Source organism: Mytilus californianus, unplaced genomic scaffold (assembly GCF_021869535.1).
Source record: "Mytilus californianus isolate M0D057914Y unplaced genomic scaffold, xbMytCali1.0.p SCAF_3, whole genome shotgun sequence".
Classification (NCBI taxonomy): Eukaryota; Metazoa; Mollusca; class Bivalvia; order Mytilida; family Mytilidae; genus Mytilus; species Mytilus californianus.
The window spans coordinates 35,676,578-35,690,234 of NW_026262679.1; the positions used below are offsets into that span (position 1 = coordinate 35,676,578).

The following is a 13,657-nucleotide window of genomic DNA, read 5'->3' on the forward strand; positions in this document are numbered from 1 at the left end:
GCTTAATTTTCATGGCAACTCTTAAACTGCTAAAAAAAAATTACCCAATTGCAGTTTGAATTCACTCCTAAAAACTGATCAACTGGTAAAGCTAATTGCTTCAGAGAAAGTTTGTTAGTATTAAGTGAGTGCAGTGAAATAAAACAAATATTAACAAATTGGTGAACACTTGTGTGATATATTTTGTAACAAATGATTGATTGATTGTTGGTTGCTTAACTTCCATTGGTTTTGTAACAAAAGAATTATCACAGATAAATTTGAATGTATCTTTATAGTCTATTAATGAATTAGATTATCATTCTTCCTCAACATAAGAGGCACCAGTCATCCATCTCTGATAAAGTGACACATTTAATTCCTCCCATGTTTCAGACTTGTGAGGTAAACATTCATTTTCAAACTTCAAAAAGGGTGATTTATCTGTGTTTTCATCAGTACTATATTCCAAGGGTAAAAACTGTGCTTCAGGAAAAAAATTGATCTGAAATGAACAAATTATATAGATTAGACCATTGGTTTTCCTGTTTAAATGGTTTTACACTAGTCATTTTTGGGACCCTTTATAGCTTGCTGTTCAGTGTGACTCAAGGCTCCGTGTTGAAGGCCGTACTTTGACCTATTATGGTTTACTTTTACAAATTGTGACTTGGATTCATGTATTTAACATGTTTAAAATATCGAACAATGTGAACCCCAAAAATATAAAATAATATCAATATGTGTTTTCAGCTTTATATAGAATTCATAAAGGAAAATAAAACAATTAATACCCCTGACCAGCCTTTCAATTTATTTTGACAAAACTGAAAGTGTTGCAGTTGGGTAAAAGTTACCAAATTTCAGTTTGTTTTTTTTTTACCGAAGTCACCAAACTAATCAGTTAGTGAAATATTTATCTAACTACTGCAGGAAATCAGTGTTAGAGGTCTGTCCAAGAGCAAAATGAAAAATCCTTATCTAGATCTGTCTTGTGTGACTTAAATTGGTCGGGTAATGAATTGATAGTAGGTTACCCGTTGTAAAGTCAGATTAACGGCAAAACTCATTATATTACCTTATCTGCAACTATATGCTATTTATTAATTTCTATATAACATCTTATTTCTTTTCTAATTATAGAGCTTTGTTATGATTTAAATGAAAAACTTTCAGCTTGAATATATTTTTTTTTTATAAAATGAAAATGGTTTTATGAGGAGATAGTCTATTCCAATTCTCATGTGATAGTCCGGAGTAATCTCCCATTTTTAAGACAGTAAATATGAATTTGTCCAGAAATGGCAATTTATTTGGTGCTTAAAAATTAGTATAACAACCTTTGTCTAATTATAACTGATTTGTGTTACAATAAGAGATCTCATTGTAAGAATGATCCCTTATTTGCATATATATGCAAAACTTACACTCCTTCCTGACTTGTTGCTGGTTTCTTGGTCTATGTGTTTGAAAATTAATTTTACCAAGTAATCACTTTGGTAATTTTTTTATTTGACTTTAATGGCAACACTTGCAGTCAAGTCATAGAAACATACTATATTTTTTAGCTCACCTGGCCCAAACGACCATTGTGAGCTATTTTCCATAATTTGGTATATATTTTTACTCATCATTGTGTATCTCTTTAACTTTTCAAAAATCTTCACTATAATACATCCATTCAGCATTTATTAAGTAAGGTTGACCTGAATGATTCATAGGATGTTTCAAGTTAAAATTTTAACTTATTACTTTATAAGCAAACAAACCATGATAATTGCATTGGTTAGAAAAGGAAAACTAGGAAATTCCCCTTGGAACTTGAAACTGTTATGTTACTTCCCAGACAACAACTTTTACAACCAGTGCTATTTCTCTCTGCAACATGGAAAAACTAGTTATAAACCTTTTCCTCTAAAATTGTAAAAAATTCTATTCACACACTTTTATAAATTTCCTTATGTGTATACAAATGTATAAAATAGAGCCACACTACCCAAACAAGCTTCTTTTACTGCTTAAATATACCTTTAAGGAAATTTTCTCATCTTTTTCCGATGCTAGGCTTGTATTGACTGTAACCCTGTAATAATAAGTATAAACATGTGACAAGAGTAATAAAATCATATCAGAAGAAATGGAAATTTTGATCAGGAGAATCAAAAGATTCTAATAATTTTGTAATCTTTTTATAGAAGCAATGCAATGTATGAGCTAGATTTTATCAGAGACATATAATACAATTATATGTCTCTGATTTTATCAAAGAGTTGATAATTTTTATACACTGTTCCTTCAGAATAGACGATGATAATAAATTTGGTGTTTAACATCCAGTAGAAAATAATACATGTATTCATATCAGAGGGAGAACAGATTATAATAAGTTATGAATAAGAATCCTGCTATTTCCTAGACCAACATACTGAGCTGGATTTTTAAGGTGCTAGTTCACAAGGTGACAGTTGGCAGGAAGACTTTTTGCCCTTCCTGAACACATTATTCTGATTGCAAGCTGACCAGTTCTTGCTATTTATCCTGAATGCCATGTGCTTGGCAGAGTAACAGCAAATACCAATTTTCAAGTCTTTGGTTTGATCTGGCCATGGATCAAACCCACAACCTCCAGCAAGAGATGGCTGTTCTCCAGAATAAAGGATCATAGGTATGTATGTACAAAATGTATCTCAACTTTCTGAATATCAGCATTCAGGGAATTTAGTTTAGATGGCAGATTGTTGATGGCATCTGTTAAATTTATTCATAACTTTCTAGATTTGAAGCAATTAAGTACAGTGACACCTGTTATAAAAGACCACTTAAGGGAGAGCAAAACATTGGTCTCATTAGACAGGTAGTTTTTTATACGCCCGTTTACGGGACGTATTATGGTATACCATTGTCCGTCCGTCTGTCCGTCCGTCCGTCCGTCCGTCGTCAACATGTCGGACATTAATTCAAAAACGCTTTAACCAATATGCATGAAACTTTGGTAAATTGTTTATATCTATTGATGTGAGCTCCTTTTCGTTTTTCTAAAATTTCGGATGTACTGTTTCCGAGTTTTGGGGTTTTATTCATTAAAAAAGGGGGGATTTTCCAGTTTTCGGACAATTACTCGAAAAACAATTTCACCAATTAGGCATGAAACTTTTGTGAATTGTTTATATATATTGACATGAGCTCCCTTTTGTTTTTTATAAATTTCAGATGTACCGTTTCCGAGTTTTGGGGTTTTATTCATTAAAAAAGGGGGGATTTTCCAGTTTTCGGACAATAACTCAAAAACAATTTCACCAATTTGCAAGAAACTTTGGTGAATTGTTTTTTTCTATCAAATTTCAGATGTACCGTTTCCGAGTTTTGGGGTTTTATTCATTAAAAAAGGGGGGATTTTCCAGTTTTCGGACAATAACTCAAAAACAATTTCACCAATTTGCAAGAAACTTTGGTGAATTGTTTATTTCTATCAACATGAGCTCCCTTTTGATTTTTATAAATTTTAGACTATACGTTTCCGATTTATGGTTTTTTTTCATTACAAAAAGGGGGATTTTCCAGTTTTCAGACAATAACTCAAAAATGCTGAAAGCATTTTTTATGAAACTTTGGTAAATTGTTTATATCTATTGATGTAAGCTCCCTTTTGATTTTTATAAATTTTCGATTTTATGTTTCTGTGTTACAAGATTTTATTTGTTTATAGTCTGACAACAGATTTACTAAGTACAAAATGTATTGCGCAACAGCACAGTGTATTGTACAACAGCAAGAAATAAATCTTTAATTGAATATAAATTCAATTCATATAACCAATTTCAAGTTCTTTGACTACATTTATTCAGAAACCTATAATATGTCAAATATTTAATTACAATCCAAATTCAGACCTGTATCAAGCTTGAATATTGTGTCCATTTTTGCCCCAACTGTTCAGGGTTGGACCTCTGCGCTCAGCGAAGCAGTTTTTTAATACATGTTTAATCAATATGAAATGCACTACAGAGGGACCTAAAATTAATGGTATCATAACACAGGTTTTTGCTTAATACAAGTGCTCTCTAAAGCAGGTTTGACTGTATTTGCAATAGATTACTGTTGATTGTTGAAGACCTTATGTTGACCTTTTTTGTTTTTTGATATATATCCTAAATACCCTTTTATTCCCTCAACTTCTTGGCTGGTTCAGCAAAATCCTTACCATCATGAAAATGTCATACAACTGTGATGATGTTATCAATGTGTCCACTGATAGAGTTATCTTTTTCATATTTTATATCAAGAAGATATATGGATGGATCAGGTTTTCCTGTAGTGGCAATACATAAAAGGTGTTTTGGAAATTCCAGGACTCCCGTAAACCAAACTTTGTAAAAAATGACCACCCTGTAGAATTATTTATAATTGCTCAGTAGGCTAACACAGGATTAACTTTGAAATCATGTTCAAACTTTTCGCTTCTAATTACACATTTTTCTGGTTTTAAACATTTACCTGTGAGCTAACTTTGATCTTAACTGTTGTATGTGTCCATTCACAGAATTTTTCAAATTATCATTCAAATCTTTCTTATTGACTTGTGGTGCCTGCAGTCTTTTTGTTCTTTTCCTAGATGTACAAATAATTAGCATTGAAAATTTCAACAATAGAATTTAATAAAACACTATAATTACATATAAACTTTCCTCTTCCATTAAATGCATGACAAGAAATCTTACGGTAATTCTTTATCTGATTTAAACTTCTTATGTTATAAATGGTCTTAATTTTAATTTTGAGGTGAAAAGTCCAGGGTTACAGCAATCTTTATTAAACATGGACAGATGAATGCCATTTGAAACTGTAAAGGGAAATCTTTATGACATTGAAGTCTTTAGGTCAAACTTTAAGCCAAAGTAATCATGAAATAATTTTCTTTCCATTTTTATCTCGCTTTGACAAGAGTCAAAAAGGGAGACTTCAGTATGCTGTTTCTCACGGCAGTAGCGTCAAAAATGTATTAGTTTGTGATTGGGTCAGTTTATGGGGAACCACTAGTGGTAGGTCAATGATATTTGGTATCTAGTTGAATAAGAATAGGCACATCTCATTTCCATGGAGATTATTTGGCTCCGCCCCCTCAGTCATGGACTACTGACCTTGAAGTTTTGCATAGTTTACATGTTAACTTAGATCAGTTTAAGAGGAACCGCTAATGTTAAGTCAATGATATTTGGTATGCAGTTGTATTAGCATTAGCAAGTCTCTTTCCCATGGTGATTATATAGCCCAACCCCCACAGAACTGTTCATTACCTTTGAAACTTTTACATTGCTTACAAATTGAAGTTTGTGTTATTGCGAACCCAATGAAAGTTTTCCACAGTGCCATCTCTATCTTGACCAGGTATTTAAACTTTTGCAAGTTCACCTGTCCTATTGAATGAATACAATAGCTATTTTTCTCTGTGTAGTTTATTCACTGGGACCTTTAAATTTCTTCTAAGAGAAATCTATCATTCATTGATTGAATTACCTGTGTAAAAAAAAATTCTTATATATAGACAAAAATACTTTTTTTATACTCATTAATTGCGTGTGCTGATGTATTTATTCAATATTAATAATATATTTTCATTCAGTTTAATATAAACATTGATTCAATCATAAAAAGTTGATTTCTAACAAAAGTTTTATCAATGTTCCTATTGAAATTTGATTTTTTTTTGTTTAGTTATGGAATACATTTAAGAAGATCTTAATTTGAAAAATCATTATTTTCAAGTTCTTATTCATGTCAAACAAATTTTTTTTTAAAAGGAACAATGTTGAAAGTTTTGTCAGAAATCAAATTTTTATGATTGAATCAATGTTTATATTAAACTGAATGAAAATATATTATTAATATTGAATAACTACATCATCACACGCAGTTAATGAGTATAAAAACAGTATTTTTGTCTATATATAAGAATTTTTTTTTACTCAGGTAATTTAATCAATGAATGATAGATTTCTCTTAGAAGAAATTTAAAGGTCCCAGAGAATAAACTACACAGAGAACAATAGCTATTGTATCTATTCAATAGGACAGGTGAACTTGCAAAAGTTTAAATACCTGGTCAAGATAGAGATGGCACTGTGGAAAACTTTCATTGGGTTCGCAATAAGGTTATTGTAAAGAGAACCACTGATGATAAATCAATGGTATTTGGTATGCAGTTTTATAATGCATTGGTATTTCTCATTTCCATTAGGTTATTTGGTCCTGCACCATCAGTTGTGGTTCATTGACTTAGAATATTTTGCATAGTTTACATGTTTAAATATTGCCATTTGAATTCAATATTTGCATTATTCTATCTAATTGCAAAAAGGCGAGACATATCTCCGTGTCAACAGTTTATTTTCAATAATTGCTGGAATTTTTTTAAGTTCACATGAAACCGAGTCAGTTATTGAAATAAGTTGGTATGAAAACTTTGAAATGTTTTCATCACCAGGAGTTTAATTTAATTTTTTTTTGTACAGCAAAATTAATCAATGAATGAACTCCACAGAGAACATTAGATATTGATTCAGTGGGACAAATTTAAATACCCTGATAAACACTAACTAATACTGAGAAAAGTTTTATTTCCTCAATACCAAAATTATTATCATAATGGAAGTTATTGGTTCTTAAAATCTTATTATAATGAGAATTGTTTTCATGACTATATATACTTTCTAAACAAATGTTTTGGATGAGGTAAATCACTGTTCTCTAGGGATATGAAATTAGCAGGCAAGGTTTTACTAAGCTTCTTTTTGCATGATGATTCTCCTGTATCATCCCTAGGTGTCTTGTGGTTAATGCATTCTCTTGAAACCATTTTTCCACACTTCTAAAATAAACATTAATTTATGTATGGGGAAGTTGTCTAAAAATGAACTTCTTGTCAGGCAACTAAGTTTTTTTTTGAGAAAACTTCAAAAGGTATAGCAGGTCAGTTTTTATTTCATGATTCATAGTGAAGATCTTATTTTGCCCATCAAACTAAAGTATTTTTAGTTGTGAAACATATTTTTTACTCAAGAGTAATTTTTTGTATTTTGTCTATGACATGTGCATGTTGAAAATTTCTTCCAAAAACACACCAAATTTAGAAATTTTGTTAAAAGAAATTGTGGCAAAAAGGTTATAACACAATTCATTTCAGACAAGAAACAACTTACTTTCTTATTAAAAAATATTAACTTGGTTCTTGCTTGTTCTTATAGCATATGAACTGAAATACTATTAAATAAATTTTCCTACAACACTTAAAATAAACATTAAGTTCAAGAAACTGAATTTTTCATAACATAAAATAAGATCATCTGATGTAACACCTTTAGAAAAGTACATTTTAAAAGAACTTCTCCTTGCAATTAAAATTTTGGTTTTTCTCAATAATTAGTGAACTCAAATAATGGTTATTGTTTTCCTCCTGTATAGGCAATAATCCCTGAATATGATTTATATGTACCAGCTGCTGAATATAAGGTATTTACGTCTAATAGTGAACTGGCAACATTTATTTTGTAAAGATGCACTTGTCCAAATCAATAAAGATGTCACTAATGGATATTTATCAAAAAAACAAGGATTTTTCAAAGATTTTACCAATCCCAAAAACTTACCATTCTAAGCTGTGAGCTGTTGGTTTGACTGAAAATAGTCCTGGAAGTAAATATAATACATTGCATTATTAGACACTAAAAAAAAGTGCATATTTATTACAAAAAGTATATATGTAGGAATCAAATCTATGGTGGGTTCCAGATTTATGGCAGATTCCTAATCTATGCATTCTATGGTTAATATGACATCATGCCATCCCAAATCTAAGGCAGATTTTTTAGAATCCTAATCTAAAGGAAATTTTTAGTTTCCTAATCTATAGCAGATTTCTAGTTTTCAAATCTATAGCAGATTTTCTGCAAATGGATGACCAGTCAGTACATATCCAACCAATGATTTCAAAGTTGCTTTTAAACAAGTGGAAATGTCCAAAGGTAACGAAAAAGCTGCTTTCAAGTAAAAGCCAGTATAAGAAAAACGGATTAGAGGTACGACAATGGGAGCATATCAATAACCATTTGTGAAATGAACATTGAATAATGGTCAACCAAATTGTGATGACAACCATAGAATTTTCTTAGTAAGGAAGTGATATAAACTAATACAGACCAGTCTTTAGCAGTGAAATGATGTGCTTGGGGAGAATAAGCATTTCCTACTCTGTGCATGGTACCTGGTTGACCCTGTCATTTAACCAAGTCCCTTAACAACCCAAAAAGCAGTTTGTATGAAAAGAATTAAACAGTTTGACTTTTTACTTAATATTTATTTGAGCGTTATTAAATCTTTTGGTTCTGAGGACAATTCAAGTCAAAGTCCTGTAATGACCAATGACTTGCCTCAAACATGTGGCTTTCTTACAAAATCCTAATTTCTCCAACAGTACAGTTATTCGACAAAAATATAGCTGAACACAATGTAAATAGATATCAAAAATCTATGCAAATATTTTTATGCCCCACCTACGATAGTAGTAGGGCATTATGTTTTCTGGTCTGTGCAACCGTTCGTCTGTCTGTCCCGCTTCAGGTTAAAGTTTTTGGTCAAGGTAGTTTTTGATGAAGTTGAAGTCCAATCAACTTGAAGCTTAGTACACATGTTCCCTATGACATGATCTTTCTAATTTTAATGCCAAATTAGAGTTTTGACCCCAATTTCAAGGTCCACTGAACATAGAAAATGATAGTGTGAGTGGGGCATCCATGTACTATGGACTTATTCTTGTTTTAGTTTTCAAATCTCAAGAATGATTATTTGCTACAATAGAACAGGTAGTCGCTGTAATATAGCTGGAAAATGCTGTAGATTATGTTTAAAACAAATTTGAAGAGTACCATTGGGATAAAAAAAATAACAAGAAAACAGCATAAACATATATCTTGGGTATTTCAAAGCACCATTCTTTTTTTATTTGGTGTTTCTATAGAATATTTTGGAAACTTGAGGTTACATGGTTACTAAAGCTTCTACACAGGAAATAAAGGGTGCACATTTGATTGGTTAACTTCCAGTGATGGTTATTATCTTAAATGAAATGAAATGTCATGTGAAATTTTGTCTGTAGTACTGGACAGGATAAAACTTTACTCATGCCAAGTATTTCTTTATTTGAAACAAAGATTAATTCTGCATAATTTTTTGAAAAGTGCAAATTTAACAAAGACTAATAGGGGAAAAACAATGGTGGTATTACTCCTATTAGGCCCCTTTTGGATCCTACCTCCCGAAAAAACACCTTAATCTAAAACCCTAAAAAGGACAATGAAGGTTCCTATTTGCTTTGCTAAAAAATATCAAGTTACCATTGCAATTCATTTTCCAGTGGCAGACAAAATTTCCATCCTTCATCCCAGTAAACCACTTCCTTGCAGATCCCAATTACGAATTTGTTCTTGTCCTGAACATGCACGAAATATTTGCCACTGGATGTTAATCAAACAATTATCAATCATAAACTCATTATGGGCTTTGATTTATTTATTAAATGGGACAAGAAGTTTAACATTGTAATCAAGGCTAACCTATGTTTTAAAAAAGTGAGGCATCCATGTCTTAAATATATCATATATCTTTTTTAATTTTACCTTTGGTTAACAAATATATTTTCTTGTGTTGCAAATAAATCTTGTGAAGCTGATTGGTCATGAAATAAATCATCAGTAGGACTTCCCTTTTGGTTTATAGGTTTAAGTGTTAACTCTTCCACTTCAAATCTTTTTGCAGTCTGTGATGCTCTGAAATGTAGAAAATGACATTTTTGTTCAATAGTTTTATCTATCAAACTATACATCCAGCACATTATGTTTTTATTAATCACTGTAAAAACGACCAAGTAATCACATAATCAAAAACCCCATGAGGAGGCTCACAGATATGGATAGGGACCAGCCAGCCAAACTTAAAAAAAAACATTTGAGATGTAAAATCTAAATGGGATATAAATTTAAGGTACCAAAAATTCTAATGGATTTCAGCAAAATATTTAAACAGTAAAATCATGTATTTCTATAGAGGCAGTTTTAGTTATTAGCTTTTCCAGAGTTTATTTTGTCATTATATTGATCGCTTAGAAAAACTTTTCCCAGAGATTAATCTCATAGATTTTATAAACAATTCTGTCCGGACATAATTACGAATGATTTTTGAACTTTGAAACATTTGAAATTGTTCGTATTTGTGTCCAGTCGTAAATGCGTCCGGTCATTAGTAATTACACAAGCTACTTAGACATTTGTGCATGTCAGATTTTTTAAATCATGAAATTGACATTTGGAAAAAGTCAGGATTACAAAAAAAATATTTTCATTTTGTTTATCAATACTTTCCAAACGGTAGATCATAGTTCAACTCTCTTGTCTGTTTTGTTTCATTCATCATAGCGGCATCGCTATCGCCTAAAAAATCGTCTGCTTTACTTTACCAATCACTTATCCATCATGGTAAAATCAGAAGTGTTCCAAATGATGTTGTGTTGTAGTAAATGTTCATTCTATGTTTCAAAAGATAACATTGTCTCAATTTCCGATATTTTTAAAAGCTTTTTCTAAGTCCACCGTTTATAATGAAATATTTCAATAATTGGAAATACAGCACAGTTGTAATGCCTATTACAGTTTTACCGTATAATTAGAATATTAGACACAGATAGGTATTATAGAGACTTAAACAAGAAGTACAAGGGAAATATGGAATAACGCCGGGAGTTGCATCTTCAAGGAATAAAATGGAATTTTATAAATTGATTACAAGAGCAATGTCTACATGTATTTCCAAAAGCTTTTATCATAAACTACATGCTGATTAGAATACGAATATTTGTATTGGTGTCTAATCAAAAATTATAGGAATATTACCATGTCAAATCTTCAATGTTAAGGAAAGACTTGAAATGTCCAACCAAAATCGGTCTTTAAAAAGCTAGGTTTAAAAAAGATGCATACATGTGACAGAGTTGTCAAGTCACGAATGGAGATTTGAATTTTTCAGCTGGTGTTTGGGCCTCATAAATGGAGATTTTTCATCGACGTTTTCAGTGTTCATTTTGATGATAATGCAACATTTTTTTTACGATAACAGTATTACTATCAATGTAGTCTCTCTGTTTTGTTACCATGTGAAATATGTGTCAACACTAAGCTATACTATTTGTTTGTGATTCTTCTTTACTAGTCTTCATCATCTTTCTATATGTGTCCTTCAGTTCACAATTCCATTAAAGGTTTATGTTTAGTTTGTTATTATTCCACAATTCTTGCTATATGTGATTTTTTTTATTATAGCCAGATTTAGCTTCAACATTCATTGTTAATATGATGATGGGGGTTATTAACGACCTTGACTGACTATAACGCCCTCGCACGGTCGGTCCTGGCTTGCGCCTTTTTGGGGGCATTTAATAATTTATTTTTACCTTAAGGTAATTGATATAATTTGAGTGACAAAAATGATAAATAGATAGGTAGATCTTTATTCTCATTAACTAAATTACATAGTTACAGAGATGAAAATATATACAATATAACATATTTTGCATGTGTGAAAATTACATAAATAACTATAGTTTCACCAGGAGGACGGACTTTCACTGATATATAATTTATAAATCTACTCAACTTTTCTAGTAAGACAATATTGACTGTAGTGAATACATTATTAAATTTAAGAATATTAACATTTGTACAACAATAGTGTGGTAAATATTTATATCGTTCTTTTAAAAAAAAATGACAAGACATTACATAATGGAATTCATCGCCGATGTCAGCAGATTCACAAAGGTGACATACTCTCTCTGGTCTTTGAACATTATGCCACCTCCCTGTCTCCACTGGTAATATGATGATGGGGGTTATTAACGACCTTGACTGGCTATAAAGCTCTCGCAAGGTCGGCCAAGTAAAGAGTGGATAATTTTGACTGCTGTGCTAGCCTACCGTAGTTGCAGGACTTTAAAGTGCTAGTATATATATACACTGCATGGAACTCTGTCCGCAGGAAGACAAACGCCCCTCTATCTTAGATGTTTATTTTCAATAATTATAAAGAACATTAATTTTGATTTGTTGGTTGATATCGACACGAATACATGTCTAACACAGCTATTAAAATGTTATAACAAAACGCTCACCGTGACTACGGAGCCGAGAAGACTGATGCAATACCACGAAGACTGACAAAAGAGGTAGTAAAATAGTGTTTACAAGAAGAAATCCAAAAAGGATTTTGCTGTCCTACTTTTTTGCAGAATGCCCTCTGCACCGATTATTCATCGTTTGTGTGTGTTTGGTAGGTGGAGTTCCCGGGGAAAACATTTTTCGACTTAAATCAAAAAGGTTTTTATACGACCGCAAAAATTTGTATATTGGTATCACGTCGTCAGCGTCGTCCGAAGACATTTGGTTTCCGGACAATAACTTTAGTTTAAGTGTATGGATCTCTATGAAGTTTAAGCAAAAGGTTCAGTACCACAAAAGGAAGGTTGGGATTGTTTTTGGGGTGATGGTCCCAACCGTTCAGGAATTAGGGGCCAAAAAGGGACCAAAACAAACATTTTTCTAGTTTCAGAACAATAACTTGTGTATAAGTATTTTGATTGCTCTGAAATTGTACCACAAGGTTCAATATCACAAGAAGAAGGTTGGGATTCATTTTGGGGTAATTGCCCAAACCGTAAAGGAATTCGGGGCCAAAAAGGGTCTAAAACAAGCATTTTTCTAGTTTTCAGACAATAACTTGTGTTTAGGTGTATGGATGTCTCTTAATTTGTACCACATTTTACAAAAAGAAAATTGGAAAGGGGGGGGGGGGGGGCAATATATTTTTTTTTGAGGGGGTAAAAGAAATTTTTTGGGGGGTCAATTTTTTTTCCTCAAGATTTAAGAAATTGTCAATTTTACAAAGAAAAAAATGGGTGTCACAATTTATTTTGCTAATTCTTTGTATATAGTCTGAAAACAGATTTACTAAGTATTGCGCAACAGCACTGTGTATTGCACAACAACAAGAAATCTTCAATTGAATATAAATTTTAATCATACAACCAATTTCAAGTTCTTTGACACATTTATTCTGTGTCAGAAACCTATAATGTATCAAATATTTAATTACAATCCAAATTCAGACCTGTATCAAGCTTGAATATTGTGTCCATTTTTGCCCCAACTGTTCAGGGTTGGACCTCTGCGGTCGTATACAGCTGCGCTCGGCGAAGCAGTTTATTTTTCAATAACATACAGGAGCAAGGATAACTGTTTTGAAACTCAATGTTTTTATTTCAGAGGAAACCAACAATTTATTTTTGAAAAACTATGCTCCCAACAAAAGATGAATGCTATCATAAATGTCTTGATATCATTAATTAATATATCGCTATTGTAATTTTTATGCCCCCGCCGTAGCGGTGGGGGCATTAAGTTTTACCCTTGTCCGTCTGTACGTCCCCAAATTGGTTTCTGTTCTCTAACTTGAGTTTGCCTCAACCAAATGTTATGAAACTTATACACAATGCTTATTACCACAAAACACAGATCAAGTTTGAATTTTGGTGGCGTCACTTTAACCGTCCTAGAGTTATGCCCCTTTATAAATGGAAAAA

General features: G+C 31.8%; 1 protein-coding gene across 1 annotated transcript; it reads right to left on the reverse strand.

Moving 5' to 3' along the window:
• Nucleotides 1-6: 6 nt before the first annotated feature.
• LOC127734465 (uncharacterized) lies at nt 7-9,792 on the reverse strand. Its single transcript, XM_052244351.1, has 6 exons — nt 9,648-9,792; nt 7,623-7,662; nt 6,684-6,844; nt 4,474-4,587; nt 2,008-2,062; nt 7-484 (listed from the first exon to the last, which is right to left on the reverse strand). The coding sequence occupies exons 2-6, from the start codon at nt 7,623-7,625 to the stop codon at nt 299-301; spliced, it is 519 nt and encodes a 172-aa protein (XP_052100311.1). The 5' UTR covers nt 7,626-7,662; nt 9,648-9,792; the 3' UTR covers nt 7-298.
• Between the last annotated feature and the right edge of the window lie 3,865 nt (nt 9,793-13,657).

What these genes read in the sequence shown, in the direction of transcription:
- LOC127734465 (XM_052244351.1), bottom strand. An exon ending in CCAAAACATTTGTTTAGAAA is followed by an intron (nt 4,588 to 6,683) that starts GTATATATAGTC and finishes TTGTACATCTAG; the next exon opens with GAAAAGAACAAAAAGACTGC. An exon ending in ATGAGAAAATTTCCTTAAAG is followed by an intron (nt 485 to 2,007) that starts GTATATTTAAGC and finishes TGTTCATTTCAG; the next exon opens with ATCAATTTTTTTCCTGAAGC.